The sequence below is a fragment of the Natator depressus genome, chromosome 2, assembly GCF_965152275.1.
Source record: "Natator depressus isolate rNatDep1 chromosome 2, rNatDep2.hap1, whole genome shotgun sequence".
Lineage (NCBI taxonomy): Eukaryota > Metazoa > Chordata > Testudines > Cheloniidae > Natator > Natator depressus.
In genome coordinates this window covers 150,332,250-150,346,315 of record NC_134235.1, presented here as the reverse complement: position 1 = coordinate 150,346,315, position 14,066 = coordinate 150,332,250, and the positions used below count along the sequence as shown (strand labels likewise).

General features: G+C 41.2%; 1 protein-coding gene across 2 annotated transcripts in view; it reads right to left on the bottom strand.

The window, feature by feature from the left end:
* Positions 1–3,734: 3,734 nt before the first annotated feature.
* EXOC3 (exocyst complex component 3) overlaps positions 3,735–14,066 on the bottom strand; it is a 35,684-nt gene continuing 25,352 nt past the window's right edge. Inside the window, exons 7-13 of one of the 2 annotated variants that reach the window (XM_074945114.1) lie at positions 13,634–13,734; positions 12,995–13,105; positions 11,134–11,284; positions 9,565–9,687; positions 7,576–7,737; positions 4,917–5,044; positions 3,735–4,421 (exon numbers count right to left, since the gene is read on the bottom strand). In XM_074945114.1, coding sequence (XP_074801215.1) covers positions 4,250–4,421; positions 4,917–5,044; positions 7,576–7,737; positions 9,565–9,687; positions 11,134–11,284; positions 12,995–13,105; positions 13,634–13,734 — 948 coding nt within the window. In that variant the 3' untranslated portion in view covers positions 3,735–4,249. Of the gene's footprint in view, positions 4,422–4,493; positions 4,651–4,916; positions 5,045–7,575; positions 7,738–9,564; positions 9,688–11,133; positions 11,285–12,994; positions 13,106–13,633; positions 13,735–14,066 lie in introns of those variants that run through there. The other variant, XM_074945115.1, reaches the window with a different exon arrangement.

The window sequence follows — 14,066 nt, the reverse complement described above, 5'->3', positions numbered from 1 at the left end:
TTGTGTCCATTTACTTTTTTACGTAGAGACTGTCCAGTTTGACCAATGTACCTGGCAGAGGGGCATTGCTGGCATATGATGGCATATATCACATTGTTGGATGTGCAGGTGAACGAGTCTCTGATAGTGTGGCTGATGTTGTTAGGCCCTGTGATGGTGTCCCCTGAATAGATATGTGGGCACAGTCGGCAACGGGCTTTGTTGCAAGGATAGGTTCCTGGGTTAGTGGTTCTGTTGTGTGGTATGTGGTTGCTGGTGAGTATTTGCTTCAGGTTGGGGGGCTGTCTGTAGGCAAGGACTGGCCTGTCTCCCAAGATTTGTGAGAGTGTTGGGTCATCCTTCAGGATAGGTTGTAGATCCTTAATAATGTGTTGGAGGGGTTTTAGTTGGGGGCTGAAGGTGACGGATAGTGGCGTTCTGTTATTTTCTTTGTTAGGCCTGTCCTGTAGTAGGTGACTTCTGGGAACTCTTCTGGCTCTGTCAATCTGTTTCTTCACTTCCACAGGTGGGTATTGTAGTTGTAAGAATGCTTGATAGAGATCCTGTAGGTGTCTGTCTCTGTCTGAGGGGTTGGAGCAAATGCGGTTGTATCGCAGAGCTTGGCTGTAGACGATGGATCGTGTGGTGTGGTCAGGGTGAAAGCTGGAGGCATGTAGGTAGGAATAGCAGTCAGTAGGTTTCCGGTATAGGATGGTGTTTATGTGACCATCGTTTATTAGCACTGTAGTGTCCAGGAAGTGGATCTCTTGTGTGGACTGGACCAGGCTGAAGTTGATGGTGGGATGGAAATTGTTGAAATCATGGTGGAATTCCTCAAGGGCTTCTTTTCCATGGGTCCAGATGATGAAGATGTCATCAATATAGTCTCTTAACTGTATCCTACGTGATTACCCCATTTCGGTTTCAGGGCCGGTGCAAAGGTATTTTGCGCCCTAGCCGAAACTTCCACTTTGCAGCCCCCCCCGCCGACAACCTCCGAAAACTAGTGAACTGAGCATTATAAACAGCCTGTAAGAACGGGTAAGGGCTGTCCTAACTTTTTTTTTTTTTTTTACCTTTTAGGCGTTTCAGTTGTTTGCCATTGCCTCTGTTGGTGTCCCATTCAAAGTCTTATTATTGTGCAAAGCTGAACAATTGAGCCTTGCATTGCATCACCAGCCAGATTAGGCAGGGTGACAAATCCCCCTTGCCCCAAAGGGCCATTATCCCTTGGTGACTAATTTCTACTCCAAGTCTGTAAAGCAGACTTCTAAGGTAAATACATTATTCCTTCAATATTACCCATGCATCCATCTCACAATGATTCTCACTCTTGACAAGTTAGCAGCCTTGTGTAGATCCCTTCCACGTTCCTCTTTGTGGGTAAGTGCCTGTAAGACACGTGTAGGGTGCAGTGAGTTTGTCAGGCCTGCGGTGACAGCTGTTTATGAAGATCAGGGGGCCCTTTGCCAAGGGGTGCTGGTGTCACAGTGAGCTTGGGGTGGCTGACAGTATGGGGCAGGGCACCGAGGCTGGTGGGGCAGGTAACACTCACTGGGCTGGGCGGCAGGCAGTGCCGGGATGGGGCAGGGGCAGGTACCTGTCAGTCTCCAGTGCTCAGGCCGCGCCAGAGCCAGCCGCCTCTTCACCTTGGAGTCTCTCCCACTTGGCCGGGGGCCACTCCTCCTCTCAGGCTCCCCAGCCACTGCCACCCGGCGCCACCGCAGAGGAGACGCAAGGGGCCGGGCTCAGGTGAGGCCCCACACCTGCCCGCCAAGAGCAGCAGGAACCGGGCACCACTCAGGGGGAGCCGGGCCGCCCGAGCCCAGGGCACCTATGCTCCCTGCCTGCCCCTGCTGCTGCAGAGGCTGCCGCTGCCCTGGCCTCGGGCCACCCGGCTCCTGCCGAGCGGCACCTAGTTCCTGCTGCTCTTGGTTGGCAGGTGCAGAGCCCCAGCCGAGCCTGGCCCCTTGCGTCTCTGTGGCAGCGCCCCCTGCCCGCATCCTCCCGGCTCCTGGGCAGCCGCAGCCAGGTAGGCTGAGAGGAGTGGCCCCTGGGTAAGTGGGAGAGACTTCAAGGCGAAGAGGCTGCTGGCCCTGGCGCGAGCCAAGCGCTGGAGACTGACAGGTACTTGCCCCTGAGCAATAGTAAAAAAAAATTTTGGGGGCACCGCTTTTTGGCACCCCCAAATCTTGGCACCCTAGGCAGCCATCTAGTTCGCCTAGTGGTTACTCCAGCCCTGGGTTCACCCCTAGTCTAGCTAACCAGAATAACAATTTTTTCCTCAGAAAATATTTTTCTGGCCTTTCATCAACACTCTGCTTTTCTGAATATGCCTTGCCCATTACATTATTATGTGGTAAAACAATCAAAATACACGAGTAAACAGAAAATGGTTCATTATTTGCATCAATTATACATTATGAGGAAGAGCTGCAAAATCATCATTAGACATACATTCCCTTAGTATATATATTACAAAAAGAAAAGGAGGACTTGTGGCACCTTTTAGAGACTAACCAATTTATTTGAGCATGAGCTTTCGTGAGCTACAGCTCACTTCATCGGATGCATACTGTGGAAATTGCAGAATACATTATTATATACACAGACACCATGAATAATGTATTCTGCAATTTCCACAGTATGCATCCGATGAAGTGAGCTGTAGCTCACGAAAGCTCATGCTCAAATAAATTGGTTAGTCTCTAAGGTGCCACAAGTCCTCCTTTTCTTTTTGCGAATACAGACTAACACGGCTGTTACTCTGAAACTTATATATATTACATCATCTTGAGTCAAATGTAGTGTAACAGATAATTTCGCTAGCCAGTTAAGAACTGTATCTCGGTTACAAGGGCTCATGTGCTTTCCTATGGCTCTAGCCTGCTCTGGTGTAAGAGCTTTACTTTCCTGTTTTACCCGGGGGGGGGGGGGGGGGTTGCCCAATGTTTTCAAATTGGGTAACTGTGGTCACCACAGGAGCCAACGGGCATCCTTTCTGTGCAGCTTCCATCTCCTCCCAGCTTGGAGGTGCAGAGGGGAGCTGCTTTTTCCCACACCAATGTTCTGGTGGATGTTCCTCACACCAATCCATAGTTAAGGCAGCCAGGGGGTTAGTATAAATTGCCTTCATTAACCCCTGTGCTAACTGTAGCAGGTCTTGCAGTTGGTTGATGTGGCGTTGACACTCCACATGGGAGGCAGGCCGTCCTTTCCCGATTGTCAGTATCCTCCTTAATTACCTGTTTAACTGCTGCCTAAGATTCCAGCAGTTCTGTGTTTTAACCTCCGCTGTTTCTTTCAGCGGCTGCAGCCAGTGCCGGGTTTACAATGGGAGGAGGAAGGAGAGAATAGGCAACAGTGATATCAGAGGAAGAAAGAACAGGGGGCACACAATCCAGGATGGTGGGGGGACCCTGGCATGTGGTGGAGGGAGAAATGGAGGTGCACACAGAGCCCTAGCTATGGGGGAAATGGGGACCCAGAAAGGATGGGGGAAATTGAGGGAATTCCTGAAATACAGGGAATGGGAGAATGGTACACAGAGCATCGTGGGGGGAAATATGCAATGAGTTCCTGGTGTGTGCAATAAATTTGACCTACAGAAACTACCAAGGGTGATTCTCTACTAGATTATAACAAAACAAAACAATGATGTAAATTGCTCTACCTAAACCTTCACAGTTATGAGAAAGTGAATCTATAAAGGTGCAAATAATACAGTGTTTAAGCTGTAACATTTTATTTAATTGGCATTTGGCAGTGCTTAATACACACAAAGTGAAAGTCAAATGGATGAAAAATTGTACCTCAAGTATCAAATTCTTTCATTTATTCACCTTAGAACCAAATTATATACTAGAAATTTCAGTCATTTTATTAGACAAACATTTGTGAATTTCATAATTGTTTTCTGAAACAATTTTACATCAGAGTAAATACATACATAAAGTAGGAGGTTAAGTAATTGTGAGAAAATATATTTGCTGATGGTGCCTATGGCTGTAATGTGTAAGTGGTCAGTACACAGCACTCTGGCCATCAGAAAGTTTCATTCTTCAAGCAGCCATGCTAGTGATTTCTACAGCTGGTTGTTTCCAGAATCTTCATTGCAACTGTCCGCACCAAAAGTTTTTAAAAACTCATACCCAATAAGTAACAGCATCATATTAAGTGTCCTTTAAAGTGGCATTGCCAAATTTGCCTTTGAATATTTCAAATATGTTGATCCCATACCAAAAATGACACATGAGCTCTAGCTTGTCAGTTACTTAAGAAGTTTTGGCACACTTAGTGTAGGAACTGTAATTTCTTTAAAAATTGGCACATAGTTAGGATTTGGTTGGCTTGAACCTTGGTCCAGAGTTTCAATGATGGTCTGTTTCATGTCCCTGCTGGCATCTCCTCTTACCGTCAGCAAAGCCGCAATGTGGTCATCCCTGCCAAACAAAGGTACAAACCAGAAATGTCAGTACAAACCTTTGTACAAGTAATTAAGCACTTGACAAAATGTGTTATATCACAAATTTTCTATCTTTTGACTCAGTACCACAGTACCTTTGCTTAGCAAGGCTTCCAGACATTCAAATATTGTGCTCACAGGTCAACTTCTCAGTAGTCTCTTTGTCAAGAATTCTCTCCTCCCACTTTGAAACTATGAGATGAATGCTGTGTAATATAAATTTATTCTATATTCCCAAAATATTTCCTTTGATATGTCAGAGTACATATCCACCCACACCACTCTAGCATATGTGTTAAAATATTAGCATTTTATTGTATCGATCTCACAAGAAGGTTATTAAACCATACAATAGAAAAAACAATAAAACGATATACATAGCCCACACAGGACTACTATTTAGCCTAGAACTAATCTTAAAGAATCAATACTGTTAAAACTCAAAGCTAAGACACAGTATGAGTGGCATTACCTGATGTCTGGGTATTTACTAACTAAAGTTGAGACTTCCAGATAAAGCAAAGAAGGATCAGTCAGCTTGATAACTTCTGCAATGGCTACAATGATGTCACAAAGCCCTTCAGTGTCCTCTACAGATCCCTATAAATTGAACAAAAAACATAAGCAACAAAATTCTTTAACCTTTACTCTCAATATTTTGTTACAGACACTAACTGCATTATTTATTTTCAGAACTTCAGCTGAAATTTCAGACAAATTATTAGTAAAATTGGAAGGAAAAAAAGGCCACTTAACAGATGATATTTTCCTCATTCTCGGTCTTCAATTTTCCCAATATGTTTGGACCAAGCTACTTTAGTTTTTCTTGATCAATATTGTTTGCCTAATCTAATCTGTACCATGTCCATCACCTGGTTATCTGAGTGTCTAAACATTTATTTAGTTTCAGCTGGATACTCTTTCATAGACCAATGTTCTTTTCTTTCCCCCTTATATTCAGGAATTAACACTTTTTTGTCTGCTTTAGGACAGACCACCACCACATATTAGTGATTCATGGCTCTGAAGAGGATGGCCTGCAGTTTCAAGTACAGTAGAACCTCAGACTTAAGAACATCAGAGTTACAAATTGACCAGTCAACCACACACCTCATTTGGAACTGGAATTATTCAATCAGGCAGCAGCAGACACACACACACACAAAGCAAATACATACAGTACTGTGTTAAATGTAAACTTCTAAAAAAATAAAGAGAAAGCATTTTTGTTTTGCATAGTAAAAAGTTTCAAAGCTGTATTAAGTCAATGTTCAGTTGTAAACTTTTGAAAGACCAATCATAACGTTTTGTTCAGAGTTGTGAACATTTCAGTTATGAACAACCTCCATTCCTGAGGTGTTCGTAACTCTGAGGTTCTACTGTAATACAGTTCTGTTGGCTCCTCTAGGCTCATCTCTGACAAGAACCCCATTTTTTTCAAGGAGCTAATTTTTACTCTGTATGCTATTTAGGCATCTTGGATTCTCATCTTCCAAAGCTCAGTCATCAGCAGGATACTTCTCAAAATAATTATTCAGGGTCACTCCCATGTGTATTACAGAAGTCAGAGATGGAAAAAGCCTATTAGAGGTCATCTAGTTCACCTCTGTGTTGATGCAGGATTGATTCCTACAGTACACTTCTAATATTTGGTCTAGTATTGTTTTAAAATGTCCTAAGTATTTTACCACTTGCATTCAAAGATTATTCCATAGCTGAATACATCTTGCAGCACTGACATGCAAAGTGCCTGAAACTGTCTGTCAAGCTTCTGTTTGCAGTGTTGTTGAAGCTGTGTTGGTCCCAGGATATTAGAGACAAGGTGGATCAGAGAATATCTTTTATTGGACCAACTTCTGTTGGTGAAAGACAAGCTTTTGAGCTTACACAGAGCTCTTCTTCAGGTCTGGGAAAGGTACTCAGGGTTTGTCTTTATGTACAGCGCTACAGCAGCGCAGCTGCACTGGTGCAGATGCGCCGCCGCAGCACTTTAGTGAAGATGCTACTATGCCAATGGGAGAGCTTCTCCTGTCAGTGTAGTTAATCCACCTCCCCAAGAGGTGGTAGCTATGTTAATGGGAGAAACTCTCCCGTCAACATATCGCTGTCTTCCTCAGGTGGTTAGGTCAGTATAACTACATCATTCGGGGTATGGATTTTTCACACTGCTGAGGGACGTAGTTATATTCACATAGGTCTGTAGTGTAGACCTGGCCTCAGAGTGTCACAGCTAAATACAAGTGGAACAGATAAGGAGTTAACATGTTGCAAGAGACCATTCAAGGTGTTAACTGCTCATCACAGGACAAAGTAGGGTTAGTGGGCTACACTTGTAATGAGCCATAAATCCACTAAATGCCCGAATTACAACTATGTGAGTGAAACCAGACAATCAGGAGGCTCTCAAATGTACTCGACAGAAAAGTGATTAATGACAGAAACACCCTATCACCCTTTTGTAAACACTTTTCACAAAACAATCACTCCATATCTGACCTCTCAGTCCTCGTCCTCAAAGGAAACTGGCACAAAAATGTTCAAAAGATGAGTTTGGGATCTGAAATTCATAACTGCTAGATACCAAAAATTAGGGACTTAATAAAGACACTGGATTTATGGCTCATTACAATAATCTGTAACCCACTAATCCTTCTTTGTCCTATGACTGTATAGGTATTAACTGCCTACTTCACCTTGAATGGTCTCTTGCATCATGTGTTAACTCATCTGTCCCATCTTGTCTTTAGCTGTGACACTCTGAGTACCTTTCCCAGACCTGAAGAAGAGTTCTGTGTAAGCTTGAAAGCTTGTATTTTTCACCACTAGAAATTGGTCCAATGACACATAATACTGCAGCCATCTTGTATATTAAACTTCTGCACAACTGAATTCAGGAGTCCAACGTTACAGCCTAAATTCACACTCAGAATTCCAGAAAGGATGCAATAATGCCCCAGAAAACTTAAAACAGAAAAGTCTCTTCAGACCAATTAACAAGTCTGAACATCTTGCATACAGTGTTTTACCCCAGAATTAAATGTCTATACATCTTTAGGAAAAGTCAAATTTACATATCTGATCCTTTGTTAACTGTCAGATTAATAGCAAAATTGGAGAGTATAAATACTTACAGCTGCTAATTTTTTAAACAGAAACCTGAACTGGTCTGCTTCTTTGATCATTCTTTCTGCACCTTCTTTTCTCTCTTCTGCATTCTTGAAAGATATACGTTTTAACATGATAGCCTTGATGTACTCCATAACCACTCTACGATGGGCCTCAACAGTCATTTTCTGAGGAAGAAAAATATTAGAGTTGTACCAGTTAATTTAAAAAACTACCTGTCACTTCTGGAGAGAGGTATAATCAGGCTTTAAAAATGCACTTCTGCACTCACAACTGGCCCAAAGGTAGCTGTCCCTCACAAGTGCCTGCAGCAGCAGTGAAAGGTTCTTGTAAGTTTCAAAAAGCTGCTTTTGCTGGTGGGGAACTTTATGAACAGCTGCAGAGTCTTTGGGTCAAAATCTGGTTTTAGACACACACATGTAAATCCGAAGTAAAATACTACTGAGTTGCACAGAGTTGCTCTAAATTTACACCGGAGTAGCAGAGATAAGAATCAGATCTCCTGTGCTGAAGGAAGGGCCAGATACCGGTAAGGTTGAGGCAGTAGAGATAAGATTGCTTTTGGTGATGGATCTGGACTGTTTAGGAGCTCAGAAGCTCCCAAGAAATGGTGTAGATAAATGATGACTGTGAAAGACTTAAGAGGAAGCTTGATACAGACCCTTCTTGTTCTCTCCTAAACATTTACCAAAGGTTCCCACACACTGATAAACTCAGTGTCCTCCAGGCTATCGGTGACAAGGAGGTAAACTACACTGCGTCTTCAGTGATGAAAAGGCAGATGGTGGTGCTGAGGGAGCAGATAAAAGTAAGGGTCTGCTGGTTGTCAAACGCTGTATTGGCCCAAATCCCTTACAATGAGATGGTGATACAGACTGTGTGTTGAAAAGCCAATGCCAAGCTCTGAAGTAGACAGATGTCTTCTCCGTGCTAAACATTTTTGGTTCAAGGTCACAGAAATATCCTTGTAAAGTAAGCTGATACCTGGATTAGGACTAATTCCAGGAATGACTTGTCTTTTTCTTCTGATTTTTTTTTTAATTTAAGAAGTGGTTCTATGATTAAGTGTTAGACCTCCAAACCTGTAAATATGGAAGGTGAAGATGCCAAAATTGTCTTCACTAGGGCTAAAAGTCCTTTTTCAGAAGGACTCTGACCAGTCTCTTCTAGTCTCTTGAGCCTGAAAAGTAAGGGAGGTGTAGCTACATATAATTTGAAAGAAGGTCCTTATTCCAATCATTCCAAATTATTAGACAATGCATCAGATTTTATGTTCAGCGAACTTTCCTAAACCCTGACCTCCATGTCAGCTTCAGCCATTTTATGTTGATAATTTAGAAAGCTGGGAGGAAAACCTTGTAAAAATTATTTTAACTGCACAAAACTGAATTAAAATTAAACTGATTAAAGGGAAATGCCCAAACACAATATATTAAAAACTAAAAAATAAAAAGTAGGTTTGATCTACAGTACAGCAGCAGTTCAAAGATCCATTGGCAGACAGAAAAAAAAGGAGCTGAGTTGGGAAATTATGCCTCTAACAATTCTACTTTTAGCTTGAGGTTTATGGCCTCAAGTAGGCTGATTGCTTTATATTGGTTCTGGAATTTACAGAACATGCAATTCCAAGAATGTATTGCAGAAGTGCAGCGATAGCATTGAGACCAAAAATCAATCTATCGATCGATCGATATAAACAGGCGTGAGGATCTCAATCTAGTGAAATACTGCTATTCTAAACTCCTGTGAACTTTATGGGCTAAATCCTTTAGTCTTAATCTTCCTTAGGAAGAATTAATAGGAGTCTGAGTGAACAAAGGAGACATGAGAAAATTGGGATTTTTTTGTGATAGATTTGTTTTTTACGAATAAGCAATGTTATTTTTTTCTGAATTACTCTGAATTTTTCTGAATTTTCTGAATTAATAAAATGTTCAATAAATTAATCTGACTTGATAGAGCATATTACCTGAGAATTATGTTAGGCAAAATACCTTTTTATAGGGTTTTTTTATTCTTGCAAAATCATTGAAATAATCCTCTACAGTGACACAGATGGTGTCCACAGCATTGGATCCAGTCAGCCACTTCTTTGTCATCAGCTCATTGAGATGTGGCTGAAAAAACAATGAAAACTAATCAGAACAATTTCTGAACGGTGCCTATCACCTCATTTCCAACAGATCTTAAAATGAAGTTCAAAACAACAGGTAAAGTTGATTCCACAAATGTAGACCCATTTGTAAGTCTTTCATACGAAATAAGTAACTACATATACAAATAGATCTGACTGGTAGTAAAAAAAGGACAGTATTGTCATATTAGCATACAAAAACTAAAGTAAGCAGCCAACTATTGACTCTAGTGTTTGCTTTGTGTTAGTTCATTGACAGTTTAAGGGTGTTTACTATGGATAAGGTAACAATTTTATCCTGTCCTAAATAAACTCAGAGGTGAAAAGAACAAAACGTTTATTAGCCCAAGATAAAAGGTACTTACGTAACAGTTGTAATTGTTCTTATACTGAAATATTATCTGTCCTCTCCCGAATGAGCTATGATCGGCTACTACAAATTCCTCCTCTGACTGGCTACTTCCCCCAGAACTCCACAAGTCCACACCAAAACTGGTGGCCTAAATGTCTGTGTCTCCCCATTACCTCTCCCCACTTACTTTATTTGCCTCTTAAGTCTTAATTCCTCGTTTCCCTCTCTAAGAATATTCTTTATAAAATATTGAATTTTATATCTCATACGAACAATGTGAGTCTCTACACAAGGAGTTAAGAAGTCGAGGCAAGGGGCATGTCTGGGGAATTCTAAGGACAATCACTAGAATGGAAGGATTTTGTTCCTACTTCCCATATACTTCTTGATAAATAAGTAACTGGAGCTGAGCAGCTCCTAAGGTTCATAAGAAAAAAGTTTTCTGTGAACCTTCCATGGTGCGTGGATATGGCTTGTGGTCAAACACTTACAGAATATGGAATTCAAAAGTGCTATTGCTAGTTTGTTGCAAAGCAGCAGAGCTACTAAGCCCTAGAGGAGTCGACTCCTTTTTATTCTCCCCCACTTTTTTCTTTAAAAAACCCACCACGTTCCAAGGGAAATGCCATACAAGAAACCATGTTAAAGTTGCATGTTTCAGAACCAAAAAGTTAGGAAATGCCACCGTTAAGGTTGCAGGCACAACCTTAACTCTTCCCCTTTCAACATGTGCTCGATACACTCTCATTACATGATCTTATTTCCCAAATAATGCAATATATTAGCCTTTATTTTCCCTACAACTTTGGATACTCAAATGTTACGTCAGCACAATATACTTAGTATATGCTAGACACACACTGCCTGCTCAAATCATTGGTGTGAAGCGTACGCAAGTTTATTTTTACACAACATACTACATATATTATTGCCCTGCACTGGTAAGTTTGTTGACATATTGCTATTATGCAATACAAAAACGACCTCACTAGCAGCCAAGATAACTTCTTAATTAACGTCCTTATTCCTGAATTTCATAATAAAAAAGTCTCTTTTTGGAGGAAAAAAAGTTCCAACCTCTAAATCCATGAAGACTTCATCTAGCAGGCTAGAGCATCCTTCCTTGGCAATGGTGTCTAAAATTACATCCATGTTTGCATGGCTGCTTGACATTCCCTCTTCCATTTCATTTTTCAAATATTTCCTTTTCAAACTGATTATAGATTCCCTGTGATAAACAAGAAAATTTTTCAGCATCCAGTATGACATGTACGTACTAGTACACTGTTATTAAATTGTGTTTGTGAGTGCATGTGTATGAATGAATTACACTTTGGGTGGTGTTGGTTTGGGAGGATGAATGGCCTTTGAAGTCTGCCCTCTAGGTCTTTATTCCAGCACCTGGCTATGTCCCTTTAATGACTACCTTAGGGTGCCGCTGTGCATGTGTGACTACTTTTCTACAGATATAGAGGTCTGGAGGGCCAAAGGAATGGATGTGAGGGTTTGAGTCCCTTGATCTCTGAAGTAATGGGCAGGTGGGATACCAGGCAAGAAAAAACATGGTATTGGCACCAACGTTTAGATATTCAATCTCTTTTGCATTATTTTGGCCTAGAGTCAGTTCTCAAGAAGCTGGGATGTCAGAAAAGATTCCAGTCTTAGAAGTATGCTGTTAAATGCAAGATTGGTCACTAAAACATCAACTCTTCATGATTTAATTAAAGAGGAGGGCTCCTCTTCAGCTATAATGAAATTTCAGTAATATACACAGGACTGATTTGGGAACAGTTGGTACTGGGCTGGTATTTAGTACAGCATGAACAAAAGGGGGATTGATAGAGAGGGAACATAATTCTTTTTGCATCCACTCTGAAAAGTTGAAGGTCTCCTATCCCAAAACTGAACTGAATAAAGGATAGTCATCTTTAATTGTTGATGCAAGTCCCAGGCTGGAGTTAAGTTGTAACTTCCCTCTTGTATTTCAAAATCCCTGTGTGATCTAATAAACTTCTTCACTATAGCAATCTTGGAAGAAACAAGGCTGATAGTGCTCATTGACTGAAAAAAATCTATCAAGAATTCTTAGAATCATCTCAGGTTTTCATGGCACTGACCACCATAGGCCCATTAAAGATGGTTACGGGCTCCATTCCCATAGTTGATCACACTTTTTATATAATATTTGGGCCAAAACTGGAGGTTAGAAAGTTGGAAATTAGGCCCTCCTCATGAACCATTATCTTCTACATTTTGAGATTGGGGCACCCCTATTCTGTCAGAACAAGGGATATGATCTGATTGTCTTCAAAATGTAATGAATCCACAGTACTACCAAAAGATCATGAGAGATTATATTGGTCCTCTTCCAGATCAACCTATCAAGCATTTGGTAAGATTTTATAATAATAATTTATCCTCAATCATTACAGTGGTCTCTATAGACCCTTTTCTCCAGCTTTGCCTACACAGGTCACAGTGGTTTACAGATGAGTTATGACAGATCAAACATAAGGCAAAACGGCTAGAGTGCCCGTGGCAGAAGCCATGGGCTAAAGCGAATTGATAAAGATTTCTTTAAATTCTCATGCCATGGCTCAGAGAGGCAAAAAAAAAAAAAAAAAAAGTTATTTTTCTTTCCAAAACTCTGCAATGTCTTAGTTGGTGGTTTTATTTTGAGTGGTGGACAGCTTGATTAGCCTGAGCTGCTTTTGCTCAGTGGCCAGTTTTGGTGTCACCTTAAATGGATTGGGACCTGCCTTTTTCCCCCTGCTGTCAGGTGAGATACTTGAGCTGAAGCCCCCTTGGTAAAAAAGAAGGAACAGCTGGAAGGGCATTCTCCAAGAGGGGCCTTCAATCTAGGTTTCTTATATGCATTATAAATTCAGATAAATAACTATGGATTTTTTTACAATATCGTATAAATGTGCAAACTTACTTAAAGGTCTGACAGTTGTTGATTACTGCAATCATATATTGAACATAGCACTGAGGATACTGACGATTTTTTAGGTGCTCCTCTTTATATAATTGGGCTTCTTCTTTGTACCTGTAGAAAACCCAAAGAGGTATTAAATAGATGAAAAGCTACACAAACCTAAGCCAAATGCCCACTGATAGCCTGAGGAACATTTACAGATGTTTTGTGGAAAGCTGGTTGATCACATAGTATTGGATCTCCTCTGTTTCCACCTGATTCCATAGGTCTTTAGGATTTCCATGACAAGACTTTAAAAATCAGCTGAGTACAAGAAGGATGTGCCTGCCTATCTGCCTCTATTCGGAACCATTGCTGTATTGCGGAAGATATAGAGTCAGGAGCTGATCTCAAGAACTTGACCGCCAGTGGGACTGGAGCTGCCAGTCACCAACAGAACAAAATTTCCAGGGGGAGTGGAGAAGGAAAAAAGGCAGCAAGGTACCATGTCCAGTGGAAAAAGGACAAGGTAGCATATCTGGGAGAGGATGGGGACCAGGGAATAGGGAAGCATGTACAAGGAAGCAAAGGTAGGAGTATGGGACAGAGAGAGAGGGAGGATTAAGAGACTCCAGGAGTACTTTTTTTTTTTTTTTTTACCTTGTCAGGAATGAATTCATTTGTTGAAGACAGAGAAGCAGTACCTTCATTTTCAAATCTTCACTTATCTGAGCAGCCACCTGAAGATTCTGCTCAAACATCTAAAATGAGAAATAGCTTAGTTATAAAGATAGACCAATAGCTGGAATAGCGACACAAACGTGGCAGGATTCCCTACAAAATGCTGTTTGGAGATGAGATCCCCTGCATTTTTTTTTTTAATTAAATCTCTCCTGGCTAATCCACAGAATAGCAATTGCCACGAATTTAATAGGTAACTTCTTGCCAGGCATCCATGTCAGATTTTTTTAAATGGTACTGAGAGGCAGTCAGATATTTTCCATGTGAGGAAGCATCCCCACATCTCCAAATCAATGCTGATTTGCTCTTCATGGTGGACCAATGTCTTTAAGTCAGCTCCTGCACCATTTCC